General features: G+C 37.4%; 1 protein-coding gene across 2 annotated transcripts in view; it reads left to right on the forward strand.

Annotated features, from left to right (window-relative positions):
- Window positions 1-16,948, forward strand: part of GRID2 (glutamate ionotropic receptor delta type subunit 2) — a 735,631-nt gene that overhangs the window by 565,603 nt on the left and 153,080 nt on the right. For both annotated transcript variants that reach the window (XM_062637614.1, XM_062637616.1), the window contains one exon: window positions 14,954-15,055. In XM_062637614.1, coding sequence (XP_062493598.1) covers window positions 14,954-15,055 — 102 coding nt within the window. The remainder of the gene's footprint in view (window positions 1-14,953; window positions 15,056-16,948) is intronic.

A 16,948-nucleotide genomic window follows, 5' to 3' on the forward strand; every position in this document is an offset into this window, starting at 1 on the left:
CACCACCAAACAGTTTGGCTCCATCTTCTCTGTAACCCGCTCTGCCATCAGTTATAAACAATGAATGATCATGGGGAGGCCTTCTTTCAGTGACTACATATCCTTAAGACTCCTAGATGCACATCACTTCACCTGCAGACAGATGACAGTGGGGTAATAAGCAACTAAGTTGTGCACTCCCTCAAAAAAAACTGGTCATTGTGTTTTGGTCTAGAGTTTAGTAATCTTGGCAAGTAATCCTATCTTGGTGTTGAGGTTGAAGAGGTCATCTTCAGGATTGTCAGGCAGGCTATATTGTGTAAGGAGTTTCTATTTATCTAGGCCATGATTTTACCTTCCCTAACTGTGCTTTTGGCCTTTTGGTTTACTTTATTTTGTTCTACAACTCCTTTTTGACCTATCTCCATCATAAGTAATCTATTATAACCAAGGACAGTCAGGTTATAGGGAGCTGTCTGTAGGGACAGTTGGAAAAGGTTATATCTTTTATAAGGCCAAATAATACAGTTGGAGAGAAAACAAGAAAGCTTTTTTGTCTCAGAGGACTTTCATTAGTTTTCTAAGCCCAAAGCTTGTTCTCTCCTCTGACTATCTCTTGGTCTAATAAAAGATATTATTTCTCTCTACAAGCCTAGCTTGTTCACAGAATTACACCAGCACAGCTACAATGACACTTCTATATAAGCAGGGAGACAGAAGCCTACATAATTCAAAATAATGTGTATATGTTAAGGTTATCTGTTCAATATCATTATTCTGAGCATAGTGATAATTACCACAGATATAGACTGGGCTGATTAGAGATTTCTTTTCCAAAAGAGAGATGACCCTGATAGCTATCTGGATGATGCCAGTGCATTAAATGTAGTAATAGACTTGGTGGAGTAACTTATACCTTGTTTTCACCAGGAAAATAGCAAATAGGAAGTAACTGCAAAGAAATACTAAGGAAATTCTCTTAGCTACTGAAATGAAATAATTATGAATTCTGTTAGCTGGGGAGAAGGACATTGGTGAATATATTGCAGTTTAATATATTGTTAATAGTACTCTGAGTTTTCAAATCTGTCCTAAAAAAAAAAAGGCAAAACAACTAGGCAGACTGGTTTGGGTGCCAGGGGTTTGGACTTACCACTGCTTGTTTGCCTAAGGACTTAGTTTTGATTGTTCAAGGATTTAAAATTTGCTAAAAACTCAGAATAACAGTTTCTGAGAGTAGGACTATCACGTGCTGGGTAATGTTTAACTGAATTACTGTTAATGCTTACTTTAGAAAGTCTGTGGTCTGTATTTTCATGGGTTCTAAAGGTGGTAAGAATTAAATTGATAAATGCAGATGTTCATGCAAGAAACCTGGTAGTCCAGTCACAAGACAGAGATGTTCTGTAAGTGTAATTTGTCCAGCCAAATAAACAAGCATAGCTTTCTGGATGCTCTGGAGAAACTGCCTGTAATCTCCATAACAGGAGCTATTAGAGGATATTATTCCATGAATAAATTTGTGTATGAAAAATAGATGAAGTATTCACTTAGTTTTAGTGCATCTTGCAGAGAGGCATTTTACCTTTCCTATAACAGTACAAATTCTCACTTTAATGAGGGTTTTAATGCAATGAAAAGTGAGCTGAGCATAAATCCCAGGTGTTGTACTAAAAATGGAGACGTATTCAGGACGGATTCTAGGAAGAAATATAGTTGCACTTACAGATGTAGAGCTAGGGTTGGATCCTCAGCAAGACTAATGAGGCTTATTTTTACTAAAATACCCTGACTTACACCAACCAGGAGTATGCCTTATATTCAGGTTCACATTTGCAAAACATGATTGAATATTAGGAGTGCAGTGAAGTGCAGGTTAAATGAATAATAAATAGCTATGTCAAGACAGTTAATGAAAAGTGTCTAGAGTGAAGTGTTTAAATCAGAACTAATGCTGACAGACTTATAGCTTCATCTCTGCTTTAAACAATGGATAGATGCCACACCAGGTAATAGGCTCCTTTAATTTTTTTTTTTCAGTCAGCCTGATGTAGTGGATTTAAAGGGATTGCACAGATGGAGGTTAGTCTGACAGCAAAATTTTAAAAGACCATGATATGATTATATGATTCTATGAAATGAAAAATACCCCAAAACTATAATAAATAGAGAAAGTTTGTGTTAAAGTCTGAAATCATAGTAATAATTTCTTCTAAGTTTGTGTAAACCAATAAACTTCTCTGTCATGACTGTAATGGAGATGAACACAGATGAGTGTAGTGCAGGCACTAGACACTTGAAAGAGTGCTCTTTCAAGCAACCACTCTTAGCCCTGGAGATATTTACACCTTCTCTAGTGTGGCTGTTAACCTTAGGTCCTACTGATTGGAAGGTAATTAGTGTCCCCATTGAAAAGCTTCAAGTGTGCAATGGAAGATAATGAATGCAGTGATACCCACAAGCTGTTGAGAAACAGGAGTCCAGGATTCTGTTCCTGGGCTCTGTCTAACAACTGGAGGGATATTACTATTTTTAAGTCACCTTTCCAACTGAAGAAATTTCTCTTGGGAAGGAGATTAACATACTTACTTTCATCAGCATAACATAAAGGCTGGCATTCTGGCATATTCATGGATAGATCATACAGAAAGATATTTCATAGACATTTCCAACCCATCCGTAATTGGTTATACATATAAGGCACTATAAGGCAGGCACCATAAACAAGGTATAGCTGAACCCTGGGGGGAAATGGGGACAAAATACTTGATTTTGGCTGTAGCTTTAATGATAATTATGATTACAGTAAAAAGCTCCATGACATAAGTTACTAATGTGTACGGTAATGTAGTTCCTACCTCAGATTGTTTACAGTCATACCAAGTTGATGCTGTTGAACATGGGAAGCAGTGCAAGCAATCAGGGCAAGCACAATAGCTGTAATGTGCTCAAGAAGGTAATTTGAGCTCAATTCAATTTGTTAATATAATCTTTAATATAACTGATTCATTAATATAATCTTTACATATTTTTCCCTTCTTAAAAGTAGTAAACCTTTTCAAACGCAAAGATGATTTTAAAACTCATCTTATTCCTTAAAATTAAATCCTATAAACACTGTAGTGATGAGCACAGTATAACTTCTTGCCTGGTTAAATAATTATAGAAAAATCTCAATGGTTTAAGGTTCTTTGTTTCTTTACACAATCTCAGCATTGCGTATGCTAAACAGGATCTATTGTGGGAATGTAGCGCACTAACAAATATAATTCCCATCATTTGCAAGATAGGTTTATAATGTGTTTCTGTAGTTTTAGTTACTGAGATATATTGCTAATTGACTTTTGTGGCAAATTCCAGTGTTATTAAAACAGTGATTTTCATTTCTAATAAAAATGTGTTTTACTGATTCAGCTGTTCTAGAAAGGGCTTATTAGAATTGTCAATTCATCTTTTAAACTAATGGTTTACTATTTTCCACAAGGATTCTTTATTTAAGCCTTCAGGTATTCTACTACATATCATTTGCCATTTAAATGTTTATGATGTTCTCACAAGCTTATTTACCATAATAAGAGCAAATAGATGCCCTGTATGGAGCAATGAGTTTGTAAAAAAACTCCCACTGTCAGCCATTCTGCTCTCCAAAGCAATTACTAAAAATATTTTGTCTTGGTAGGCAAAACTCTGTTTTTTCATTCCCAAAATTCTTTAGCCTCCAGTTTTGTCCAGTTGATGGTAAAGCAGGAGAGATATGGGGGGTTTTAGTAGCACTTTTCCTCAGAAACTTTTTGTCTAATTGTCAGAGTAGTTTTTTTAGAATCATAGAATCGTTTATGTAGGAAAAGAACTTTATGAACATCCAGTCCAACCATAAATTGTCATGGACAGCTAATTCCCAGAGAAACCAGGAACATTCATGTGCTTAAATACTAAATAGTAATGACTATGTCCTCCCAAATATGGAAAAGTAAGAAAAATAATGTTTCAGTTTGTGGATTATATTTAAAGCACAAAAAAGGATCCTGTGGTAACTTTTTTTCCTGGATGTTGGATTTTATATACTCACCATATTAAAGTTGCTTTTGTTGCAAGCACCTCAGGGTTTGCTTATTGCAGATCTGGAGATACTGGTAGGTTATGCATCACAAAGAGTCATAGCTTGCCTCTGTAATGTTATTTTATTGTGGTGCTTTTAAAATTTTCATTCGTAAATAATAGGCATATAGAAATGTTCCACTTCTTTACAAAATCTTAAACTACTTAGCTGAGCCAGTCTTTAATAAGCAACCTTTTCCCCCACCCTTATTTCAGCATATGAAATATACGCTCACTCGTGCCTCTGTTTCTCTAATACAAAATCACCCACTTCTGTATGTGGCTCCATTGAACTAGCTACTAACAGATCCTGCTGGGGTTTAGATACTCTTCTGTTGAGCACTGATGAGTAGTAAATACAGTGGATTTCAAACTTGCCTTAAACCATGTATGTTGTGTAACGCACACAAGTGTAACATAAACATTTTAAACAGGTTTTGTACAGTCTGGTTCTCAGCTGTGATTACTATACAGCATCACCCCCAGCAAAAGACACTGCAATCAGAATTACACTTTTCCTGGTAACCAGATGATGACGCCTCTAAAGTGTCAGTGGGGGCATCATCAGGAGGCCATAGAAGCACAGGTCTGATGTAGCAGATGTCCTGTGCTATATAGAAAAAAAAGAAGCTGAATGTATGTGTTGTCTGTACTGAAGGTGAGTTTATAGTGCTAGTAAGTAGAGAAGAAATTGCTTTTGATCATTATCAGTATAACATTTGGTTATCAACATAGTAGTTCTGTCAGGGCCTCTAGCACAGAAATAATTTCAGTAACAGTTTATTGATGCTAAAAAAGCCTGTGCTTTGGACCTAAGGCTAGATCATCTGGAAGCAAAAATCTTTGAAAGGATTATCTGGATCCTATGGAAGGAAGGACCTGGACCCTGTGGAGGGAGGGACCTCTGGCATGAAACAGATCATGATCTAGTTCTTCAGAGATTTCCCAGTGCTTGGTGCTCCTGGCCCCTGTGCTGACCTTTAGGACTCTAGGTGAATACATTTGTTCTCATACAGTTGCATTTAGATGGAAGAAGTTCCCTTTTTGTAATCCGTGTTATCAGTCACAACCATCTCTTCAGATCCACTCTTGACCTTTCTGTTCTCTGTTGCCGCAAGCTTCATGGTCCAAAAGCAGCCTTCAGAAGTTATTGCTTCTTCTCAGCTATTGCTTGGTACTGACACTCTGCTTGGTCACTGCTGTTCTAAAATGTTTTATTTCTTCACTGTCAGTTCTTATGCCTAAGAAAGCTGCTCTATGCTGAGGAAGTGGTAAAAACACCCCACAACCTTATTTCCTTTATCAAACTCAAAAATATGTGATCCAGTAAATCACTTGCAGTATCTGGTCCATAATACACTGAAAACTGGTGACACTCTAGCCATGTATGTACACTGTATGGGTTCTACTGAAATAATATTTTCTAACTTATCAGTGACAAAATGCTGCTTTGGTTTACTAGGCAGTATCAAGATAGTAAGCCTGTGACATATCAAGCTTAGCAAGCCTCTTTTACTTTCTGCCAACACTGACAATAAATCCTGGATTTTAGGAATGGAGTATAGATCCATGTGTAAGCAAAGATTGTTTCAATCTCTGTATTTCCCATTTAGGGAACCTGGGGAATCAACAGAAAGCAGTTTATTATCTGACGCTACACTCGCTGTGTTGTCATGTTAGCTTTTTTTGTAGTGAGAAACATGAAAGCAATATTCGAGTAATAATATATTCCATTTGCCAAAGGTCCCCATTCTTTAGGCACTTGAAGGAGTCTCTTCACATATACATATATAAAAAGGAAATTAGTTAAATTGACCTTTCATGTGAATTCCTCATGCTCCATCAGCATTATTTTGGGGTGGGGGTTAAGATTTTGGTGGCCGTGATGATGCTTTGTGAGCAGGTGTTTTATAGCCCCTGTGCTGGGAACCATGTTGCACTAGCATGTATGAGTAGAAGATGCTCTCATCAGATCCTTCTTCCTTTGTAACATATTTAAGAAGGAGCTGGCAAATTTGCCTGTGCTGAACAACAGAGAATGTAAGCTACTTTGATGTTGTGTAGCTTCTAGACAGGTACAAATATGCTTCAAGACAGGTATATCATCTGTACTGAGCAGTGGTGCATGTTCTCGCGCTACCTGCATACTAATTCCTTTGCTTCTCATGTTGGTGATGAGAGGGTGAATATATCTGAGAAGACAGGCACCCACATTCTTTGAGATAAAAATAGTATCTTATCACTCATGCCTCTCTTTGACTTTGTGTCTAGGATTTGGAAGGAGTGTTTTCATGCCAGTACATCAGTGCCTTGAGTAAGGCAGGGATGTGTTTTTCTGTCTGTTTCTTCTTCTGTGTTTCACGCTGAAGTTAAGATTATGTAGCAATGCCAAATATGCTAAGTGTAAGTATATATTTAAAAATGAGGGTGTTCTCTTTCAAAAGGCTTTCAGAACATGTATTTTGATGGTATGTAGATCCTGGGAACTTTTCACAACCTTTACCCAGGTGCTGTGAATGCAACTCTTGTTTTTCATGCATAAGAAAAACTACAGCAACAGCACTGCTCAAAGAACATTAAGTAGTTAAATAAATAAATACATATGCTTTTGAGTTAAGTAGTGGTGGAGTATTGCTTCATTTAAAATCCTTTTGCCTGCCAAAAAAAAAGGAGATTCCCATATGTTGTATCTCAAAAAATATACTTCATAACATTGGGCTTCCAGAACTGACTCCTGGACTGCTAATTCTGTGGTTATATTCAAGGGGAGGTTTTCATTGCAGAAAAAAAGCCAAGATGCTTCTTAATCGTGCCTGCTCACAGAGCTGACTGCAATGCAGCGTGGAGGTACCCAAGTAGCTCAGCACTGGCAGTGGTCAGCTGCAGAAGCAGGGTGTTCAGCATAAGACAATTTACTCTGAAGGATTCACTTATGTGGTTTATTGGACTAGGTTTGTTCAGAATCCCGCTTCATAAACCCACTTCTCTCCAAGTGAAATGGTACTGGGTTTGTTCTATACTATGACAATTTTGATTTATTTCTACAATGCTGCCCCCAGAATTTTTGAGCCCTACAGCAGCACAAACGGTTTTGGTGGATATTCCACTTTGTCAAAACCTTTCTGAAAAATCAAATCCCCCAAAAGTACCTTACTAAGCTGAAGCAAAAGCTGGAAGTCTGTTGAAGGATGTTTGTATACTCCCAGGGAACTGATGAAAAGCTGAAACATGTGATGCATGTTTTGTTGCTACCTGTAGAGAGGAAACTTCACTCAACCCAATGGAAAACAACATTTTTCATTGTTTGTCTCTGATCAGAATCAATTGAAGGTTTTACTATGATACAAAAATCTTGCATGTTGTGATCTAATAGGAACTGGAGTATTCAAAGTAAACTTTGAATATTTTTTCTCTTTGATTTCATAAATATGCAGTAGTGTCCCAGCATGAAAAGGGCCAAGTTCAGTTATAAATCCTGATCTTTAAATTCTTTTTTTTAGACCTTACATAATTGAGATAAAAGACATCCTTTTAGACATTTAATATGCTTAATGAGAAAGGAGGCAAATTAGCAATTAAAAATCAAAGGGACTGCATTTAAACTGCACACAAACCTGAACTTCGTATTTTTAATTTCCATGAAATAATTCAGACATCAGTGAGCACGCTTTCAGTGTAAAATGAAAGTGATATTCGTGAGTTTTACCCTGGTAGTATGAAGAACCCTGATAGTCTAAAGGAGGGTTTGCCTCCTAAAGAGAAAAGAAAGGGTGAGCATATGCTTTGGGAAAAGATTATTGCTTTCTCTCTCTTTTTTTTTTTTTTTTTTTGGAGGAAGAAGAGTCTATTTATGTCATTTTAAGTTAAATTAGTTATGTCACCTTATGAACTATAACAAGGTGATGATGTAGAATCTAGAAAGTAAAATACGCTGTTAAAAAAAAATCATAGAAACCTAGATGTTAGACTTAATGACTAATACCTGTCTTCAGTGAAGCTTTTTTTTCCCTTCCCAACTTCCTGTCATTCACAGTGTATTCTGGGTAAGATATAGCCAAGTCTAATCAGTTAATTAATTCTGAAAAGCAAATGTGTTTCTCATCTCAAGTGGTTACTGGCATCTCTATAGATGTTGACCAGAATCCCCAGCCACTAATAAGATGCTGTTGTCAGCTGTTGCACTTTTGCCTCAAATATCAGCAAAAGAACAAAAGCCACCTTCTCACAAAGGTCATTTTGGCATTCCAGCAATGCCAGCAGGTGCCAGTAGCCTGCATGCATGTGTTTTCTCTGTGCTCTGTGGTTCTGGTACAACACAAATGAAGAAGGATGAATACTTTCCCTGTGAATGTTTGCTGCTGCGCAATCCGAAGAACCACTGGGATTTCCAGTGGAGCTTTTCCTGCACATCAAACCACACTGAAGTGACTGAATGACAAAGGTGTGATGTCTGCATTGGGTCAAAGAACAGGATTTTCAGAGTATTTGACATTAATTGAAATACGGAGTCAGTGGGAAAGAGATCATTATCTGGCTCATTATTATCCTTGTCTGGTTCCTTGGAGTTTTATAAGGATTTCAGGGGATGGGAGTGAAAAAGAATTATGGAAGGTGAAAGCAAGAGAAGCAGGGATATATAGTAATGCATTTTGTTATGTCCCATCTCCCTCAAAACAAGAGAGAGAGGAGTTGAGGGGAAGTTTCCTGAGAGGACTACCTGGGAGAAAAGAAGATCCAAGGGCTAAAGAGAAAGGACCCAAAGTGATTTGAAAGATGAGCCAAAGCTGGATGAAGTGAAAAGTGAGGTCCCTTTACCAACACAAACTAAACAAAACAAAAAAAAGGTAAGACAGGAAAAAGGAACAGGAAACAACAGGGGGAAGATCAAGGGACAGAAAAGCAAAAAGGAAAGAAAGTATGCTGAAATTACACAGAGAAATGGCAAAAGGCATGGCAATATAGGAAAGAGCAGGATAACTACAGGTTAGGGAACTGCAGGGAGTGTTGAGTTCACAGAGAGGACTAAAGAAGGAAAAAAGGGTGTTTTCTAATGATAAAAGAGAAGACACTTAAGAGTGGGAAATAATAGATTAAAGCCACCAAATTTCAAATGAAAGGGAAAGTAGTAATACAGAAAGTAAGTTAGAGATGAAGAGGGAAAAAAGTGAGGGACCATTAGAATGACACCGCTGGCTTGGGTAGATGGCTCATTATATTTGAGATGTGATGATTTACTATATTTTCCAGAAATCATACCATTAGAGTTTGTCTGGAAGCTTCTAAGCATGAGCTTCATGAGCAGAGCACACAGTGTGAGAACAGCTATGCAGTCTACACTTTTTTCCCCTTACATTTAACATTCGTCAGTGGTCTAAACATCCAATTATAGCTTCTGGCACCAATCTGGGTGCATGAGTCCTTGAGAAAATGTTGAGTCAAAAGCTGGCTGGCAAACAAACAGCAGGTTACCAGCAGGTAAATTTCCATTAGCTTCTGTATTTCAATTCAGTAAGAAAAAGAAATTTGGGCAGTCCCCAAAGCAAAACACTTTATTAACTGTGTGCAGCATTATTCTGCCATGTGCTTTGGCTTTTAGGAAAGAAATTCTCACTTAGGTCACTTGCACTTGTGACTATGATCATTTACTAAAACAAACAGACTACCTTGACTGCTGCAATTATAATCCTTAATTCACAGGATATAAACCTACACTTTGGTATTCACATTCTCATAACATAACTTGAAAACAACAGATTGAGTCTAGGAACAGGTCATTGTTGTAGTCTAGAGACAAATTAAAGCAATAAAACGTACTGTACAAAATAATTAACTGAATGCACAGAACTCTATAGGTTTCAACACAGAATGTAGGAGAAACAAGTGTTGCTATACATTATCCAATTTGTTGAACACAGTATTTTCTATTGATTTTAATAACTTATTACTTTCTGACTATTACCTAGGCTTCCGTGAAGGGAGAAGTTAAGCACAGAAGGCTTTCCTGATAATCAGTCGTCTTAGGAACTGCTGTGAAGAGCATAACTGATCCTTGTTTCTTTAACCAAGCCCAGGAGTACAAAGGCCCTCAATTAACCCCTGTCAGTATTTTTGCAGGGTTGTTTGACCAACTATTGAATGATGGTTCAGGAGCTAAACTGAAAGGACTCTAACCAGGTTACAGAGTGATTGACTAAATTTTATGTAACTGACAGCATGAGAATGAGAACCAAAACATACCTTTTCTGGCGTTCCTTCTGTGAGATTAATCTGTAGAATTAGTCTCTTGATTTCCCAGTCATTGTTGGGCATATTGTTGGACAATAACTGACAAGAGGCACCAGGAAAACTCTGTGCAAAGCTATTTCTGTGATGTCCTGCTTGAATTTTGCCTAGACTGTTGTCCTAGCAAATTTTGTAAGTGCTTAATAGACACATAAACAAAAAACCAAAGCCTTTTTCTTCATTATTTTTTGTTGTTTATCCCATTTTGAGTCTTCGCAGCACCCCTGGAAGTTAGAATGTCCTATCTGAGTGATGCTTCATGACAGCTTCATGGTGTCTTTTCCAGTTGTGTGAATTTATTATGCTTTGGAATGGAAAAGGACATTATTAATGTGTTTCTTCAGTGAAGACGTTATCTTGGAAAAAGTCAGTTCCTAAAGCTGGTTGGACCTGGGTGAAAATTGAGAAGGGAGTTTCTGAAGAACATATGGGTACTACAGGGGAGGAGGCTGGTATTTCTGTGACTCTCTTATGAACTGCTAATGGAGCAGCTCCTCAGCAGTGCTCTTTGGTGGGCATTTCCACTCAAAATGTTTGGTCAGGCTTTGTGCAATAAAACCAAGAAAGATGAGTGATAGTGATCCTGGTGTCCTGATCAATTCCAGTTGCAGATATAATGGTGTTTTATCGTTCAGATTTCCTTTGCAACTTCCTAAAATGTATCTTGATTGTTTTGTAGTGTTGCCGTGACGCAGTCTGAGTTCAGAGGTGGTTGTGTTGCAGTGCTGGATGAACTGCTTCCTGTACCTTTTATATATTAATAGAAGTAACATTCTCTAGTGAGAAGCACTTAAGTAATGCATTCATTATCAGTATTCTGATTTTACTTATTTACTGTGATTGTTCTCAACTGTGATCACACCAAGCCAATGTATTTTTCCTGATCAATTGTCAGTTTTAATCTGCATTACATTCTGCTAGAAAAGAAGCGAAAGCTGTCACGTACTCACCAGAATTCACTGATTTCATGGTAGGGGAGAAAATCTGACTGTAAGCTCTGTTGTACAGGCATTATAGATTTTGCTGTTCTAAATTCCTTATAAATCAATGTCTGGAAATTGCAGATATACATAAACCAGATTTTGCCCATTTTAATATTGGTATACAAATTGCAGACCTTCCATAATGCATAGTTCATATAGGCAAAAATTTCTAATGAAGTCAGGATGCCAGTTTTTGGCTCTGCCAGCAAAACAAGCAAACCCCATTCTAATAATGATGGTGGAAAGGATAACAAGCTGGGAGGTGAGATGATCAGAAAAAGATTGTAAATGCGGTATCCAAGGAAGCAGAACATTGACAACTTTTCCACCTTCATAGTTTTATACCTGAATGTAGCAGAGTGAATGCTGTCGTCAGAATAAATAAAAGAAGTTGCAATGGAAGGAAAAAGCACTATCGCTAACAAAATTCATGTGGTATGAAGATGGCAAGTACTGTGCTCAGTAGAGAGTTCCCTTCACCCATATTGTTCTACACAAATCTAGCAGAATTAATATGAGATTCTGTCATTGCCTGATCTATTCTTTCATTTCAACTATCAGAGAGGGAAGAAAAGAAAAAGGAAGTAAATGCCGAAGTAGCCAGTGTTTTGTAGAAGTGGTTTAAATGAGAGGTAGAGCTCCAGGCAGCTTCATATCACCCCCATCTTGCTGTTTCAGCAATAGTTACATTTGCTTCTTGCTGCAATGACAAGCTTAAATTGTCATCAATAAATGTTGATTTGTTTTCACCTCATAATAGTAAGCAGCTCCACTCAAAATCAATGTCAACTTTATTGGCAAGGCACTGCACATTTGTCTTTGCCATGGCTGTGCTGTATAAAGGAACAACTGAATTGAAAATTAACTGAACAATAATTGAAAATAAAATGTGCCTTTTTAAAGGAAAATTGGCGCTATGCTAAATTTCCAGGAATCAGTTATGTTGGGTTTGTTTCTTTTTTCTTTAAAAAGATAGAATGTGTTGGGCTAAAAAGTTAGTTATACAAATATGTGCACATTAATGTACATAATTAGAAATGGACTTTAACCTCCAAAGGATACAAAGGCTTTTCAGTAACTTTCTAGGGTTTTCAATTTGGCACAAGCTGTACAGTTTCTGTGGTAATCATACTTCCAACACATTTGGATATGCTAATTGGATCTAAGTTCTAATTAGTTTCTTTCTGTGACTAAGAATGCCACTGAGTAAATTTAATGCACTTTGTTCTGAACTTGGTGCTGTTTTCAATACTTTTCAGTACAGAAAATGTAGACTATCAGGTGATTTCCTTTATTGGATGGTAATGGTTTATCACAATCAGCATCCAGTGCACACACTTCAAATACATGCACTATATTTCACTGCATTATTACAGGTAACAAGCTTCAGCAATTTTGTTGTTCAGCTCCGAGTGTGGAGGACTTTGCTCACAGGAGTGATGAGGACATGGAATATGTCGGCAGTCTATCCATACTTCTGTGAACATCTAGACATACTGTGGAGGTATAGAAGAAGCACTTAGGGCTACTGTAAACTGATGTGGGTCTTTGTGATCGGATGGGGACATGAAATGAGGAAACCAAGCAGTGAATGTTTATGTTTTATTTAGAAATAGCTATTGGAAAGATGAGTAATCGCAAGAGATGAATATGATGCCTTATACTTTAGCTCCTCCTTGTATCCTATTGCTACTTCCAGTGATTTCTGCTGCAGTTCTGAATCCAGTACATCCTTATTGCTTGAGATTAAAACTAAGCTCAGCATTACCCTTGCTCATTCCTGAAAAATAGTATAACCTTACCTGCAGGGTGGCAAGAATTAGGACAGCTCTGAGCACTTCTGAAAATGTCAGAGAGAAATTATAATACGGGTTTAAGGTCATCTTCTATTGGGAAACATAGAATCATTTAGGTTGGAAAAAAAACTTTACGATCATCAAACTTAACCTTTATCATCACAGAAAGGTTTGGATTTTTTCCTTTTTGAGGCACCCATTTCTTAAGGAGGACTCTTCAAATAATTGATATTAATATATTGAAATAAATAATTTAGAAGTTACGCTAAGATAGCTTGGTGGGTGTAATGAAGAAAACAAGTATTTCAAATGGTCCATTTCTTAAATTGTTATATGTGTGCACCTGGAGTTTGTTCCTTGGTTTTTGCTCACTTCAAAAGATCTATGAAACATGTATACAAATGCCTTTCCCATGAAGGAACAATAATGCTTTCTGTAAATTTTTGTTTGGTCATGGTCAGGAAAGGTACTGCTGTTCTTTCACAGGCCCCTTCAGCTGATTAAGGCACCCTGCCATTTCAGTGATTGTGCATTAAAGTACAGTAATGTTTTAGATGTTTTACAGTTCATATTTCTTGCAGGTTATAGGGTTGAATTATCTGAAAGACTAGTCTTACTAAAGGCCACTGGGCAAAGCAGTAACCTGCTCATGTTAATCTTGGTATTAATCTTCGTAAATCTTTTATGCCTTTAAATATGGACATGAAAACTGCATGGGTTTAAAGGCTTAAGTCAGCTGCCCAAGTCAGAAGATGAGCATCCCTTCATAGATTTCATGCACAAACAACACGAGGTAATTCAGAGCAAGCACTGGAACCTGCAGGTGCCTACCTCTGACTATAGCAGGTTTACATGGGTAATCAGTTTACATGACATCGTTGAGACCTTGCTCCAAAGTCCATTCATTGTCCTTCTGTTGAGTTTTGGTTTTAATACTGGTAGTTGTACAGGCCAGATGAATGTGCTAATGAATTACAAAAATGAAATCAGTAGTGTTCGTATATGGTGCTAAAGGATGAGTGGTTGGTTTGTTTGTTTCTCCAAGATAAGCGTCTACCATCATGTAAAAATGTAGGCAAGTTATATTTTCAGACAAGCTAAATTACAGGTCAGTGTCCAGTAAATTCATATTGAAAGGCAGTTAGTCCTAGACAGATCCCTGAGAAAAAGCTTCTGTCCACAGAAGTCCAAGAAATACAATAACACCAGTGCAAAGCATCCCATAGCTGAACTTCTTTTGCATTATCTGTTGCAGTCCTTTCTCAATACTGCTATGTGCCTTTCCAATGGTCTTTTCCTCAATCAACTTAAAATGTGATTTTTAACCTGTCTAGAAATCACTGCTGTTTCATTATCAATGAGTAGTATAAGATTTAATTAAAACTAGCGTAATTCCTTTCAACAGAGTTCTGCTAGGAAACATGGACTAAGGAGACAGTGTGCTAAAATTATGGTAGCTATTATTTCTCCAATTAGTGTAGTAGTGAAAGGTGGAAGTATTGTTACAGCCATACTACTTTTTAAATGTTTTTCGTTAATATAGAAGTCCTCCCTAAGCTTTTCTAATGCAATACATATACCCCAAAACCCTGGATGCTGTCATCCGCTGCACATTGGTATTTAAAAAAGCACAAACTGATATCCCTAATTGCTTAATTTGCAATTTAAATATGAACCTGCACAAGCCTGACTTTCCCTCCCCTTGATTCCAGAAGGTGTTCTGTTTATTTCATGCATTCCTGCTTAAAGCCACATAAAAGGAATGACTGGCAAACTTTTATGGGCAATGACAGAATGATTTCTGCTTTCTTTCAGCTTGGCTGCTGGAATCCCATCACTGGTCTGAATGGGTCACTAACAGACAGAAAGTTGGAGAATAACATGCGAGGAGTGGTTCTGCGTGTGGTGACTGTGCTGGTAAGCAGGTCCTCATACTTTGCACTAGCAGGAATGTATTTTCATCCTCTTACCTTTTTATTAAGTACACCATTTTACCAGGAACTTAGTGCTCTGGTGTCTGATTTTACCTTGTTAACACCAAAGCAATGGAGAAATTTCTGCAAAATAAAGTTATCTGTCAGTAAAGTTCATTTAAAGTGACTCAAACACGTTAAAACCCATTTCTTCCACAAACACATGCTAAATTAGATAACACAATAGTATCAACTGATAAAGGGCAACTTCAAGTGCCCTTTTCGCTAAAGTTACCTAGCTGAAGCTCTAAATGATTCATAAGATATAGCTGCCTTCCAATTACCTTCCCAAAGTGAGTGCAGTCTGACACAAATTGCCAGACTTGGAAATATTCAAGGTCAGCTTAGGGTGAGTAGCGTTGTACAATAAAACTTCTCCTGTTCCATCCTAGCTCTTCTTCAGCCAGGCTCTTCCCCTGTGCAAACACCTTGCATTAAGCAGCTGCAGCGAAGTTTTAGGTTTAAAGCAGAACAACGTCTACCAGAACGGGAAGGTATTTTGTGTTAGGAGGCCAGTGTATTTCCTGTCATAAATTTTGGCTGCTTGAGCAGAAGGAGTGGAAAAAGAAGGGGGAGAGAAGGGGGGGGGGGGGGGGGGGGGCCGGAAAGGGATAGAGAGATGAGTAGGAGATGTATAGATCTTTTTGAGCCAATGCCCAAACACAAAGTTGACCCAGGGTTGCAGAACTGTAAAGGTTATATTGAACTATTTCCATCTTCCTACTATCTACTCATTTTTTTAATTACCAATTTAGTGTTTGAGGGCCTGACAGCCAGTTTGCTTATCAAAAACAAGGCACAGTTTGTATTGCTGACATTGCCTGATGAAAGAAAAGTCTCAGAGAGGGGTAGAAAGTGAAATCACCAGAACGTGTCAGTGACAGAGCAGTTCTTTACTCTTCCAATTATTTTGTGGGTCTTTAAAACCTATTACCTGTCAGGGTGTCCGGTCTGTTCTGGCTCTTAGTACACTAGAGAAATTCCTGTGATAACATCTAAAGAACAAAAAAAGCAACAAAACAAAGCAAATCAAACAACAATCACCAAGTAAGATGTATGAATGCATAGAAAAAGGCAAAGCAGTACGGTGAGGGGTTTCTAATTTAATTGCATGTTCATCAAAATAGCATTATGGTGGCTATGGCTGGTCTTTGTGTTCTGCCTGATGTTCATTGAATCAGTATAATTTTATGTTGACAAAAATGATCAGAGGATTTTGTCTAGCAAAATAATTTCAGATTAGAGCCTTGGGGTTTGTTTTTTTTGTGGTTTTGTTTGTTTGCTTGGTTGTTTTTTTATTATCTCTTATTCTATCTCTCCCCACTCTATTCCTCTGACTTCATCCTCAGTTATCTTGGGTTGCCAGAAAGCATTCTTCTTTCAAGTCATTATAGCATGAATATTTAGCAACTTGCAAAAATACAAAAATGTCATTAATTATGCTGGTAGAATTCTATATTAATAATAAAAATCGAAGGTGGACATTTAAAGTTCAGCACACAGCACATGGCCGTTCAGTCTTCTCATTGCAGGCCTCCTGTTGTCTCATGTGAGCACACAAAAACTGTTTAGTTTTATTAACAGTTTTAAAACACAGCTGGTGATAATTTCCATGCACAACTAGTGAAAAACACAATTAGTCTGAATTTTGTTAAAATATTTGTTAAAATCTGCTAACTTATTTTGCTACCTGGCTCTAGTTATATGTTGGATGTGCACGGAAGGCGATGTATGAGAAAGATGCAAATTATTCACATTGGCTTCATAACATAAAACTTCCTTTATTCATTTAAAATTGTAGAGTTTTGCAAGGCTGGTCAGTGCTATCTAGGCAAAA

The sequence above is a fragment of the Pezoporus occidentalis genome, unplaced genomic scaffold, assembly GCF_034315485.1.
Source record: "Pezoporus occidentalis ecotype Australia unplaced genomic scaffold, CSIRO_AGI_Poc_V1 ctg53, whole genome shotgun sequence".
In the NCBI taxonomy this organism is placed as follows: domain Eukaryota; kingdom Metazoa; phylum Chordata; class Aves; order Psittaciformes; family Psittacidae; genus Pezoporus; species Pezoporus occidentalis.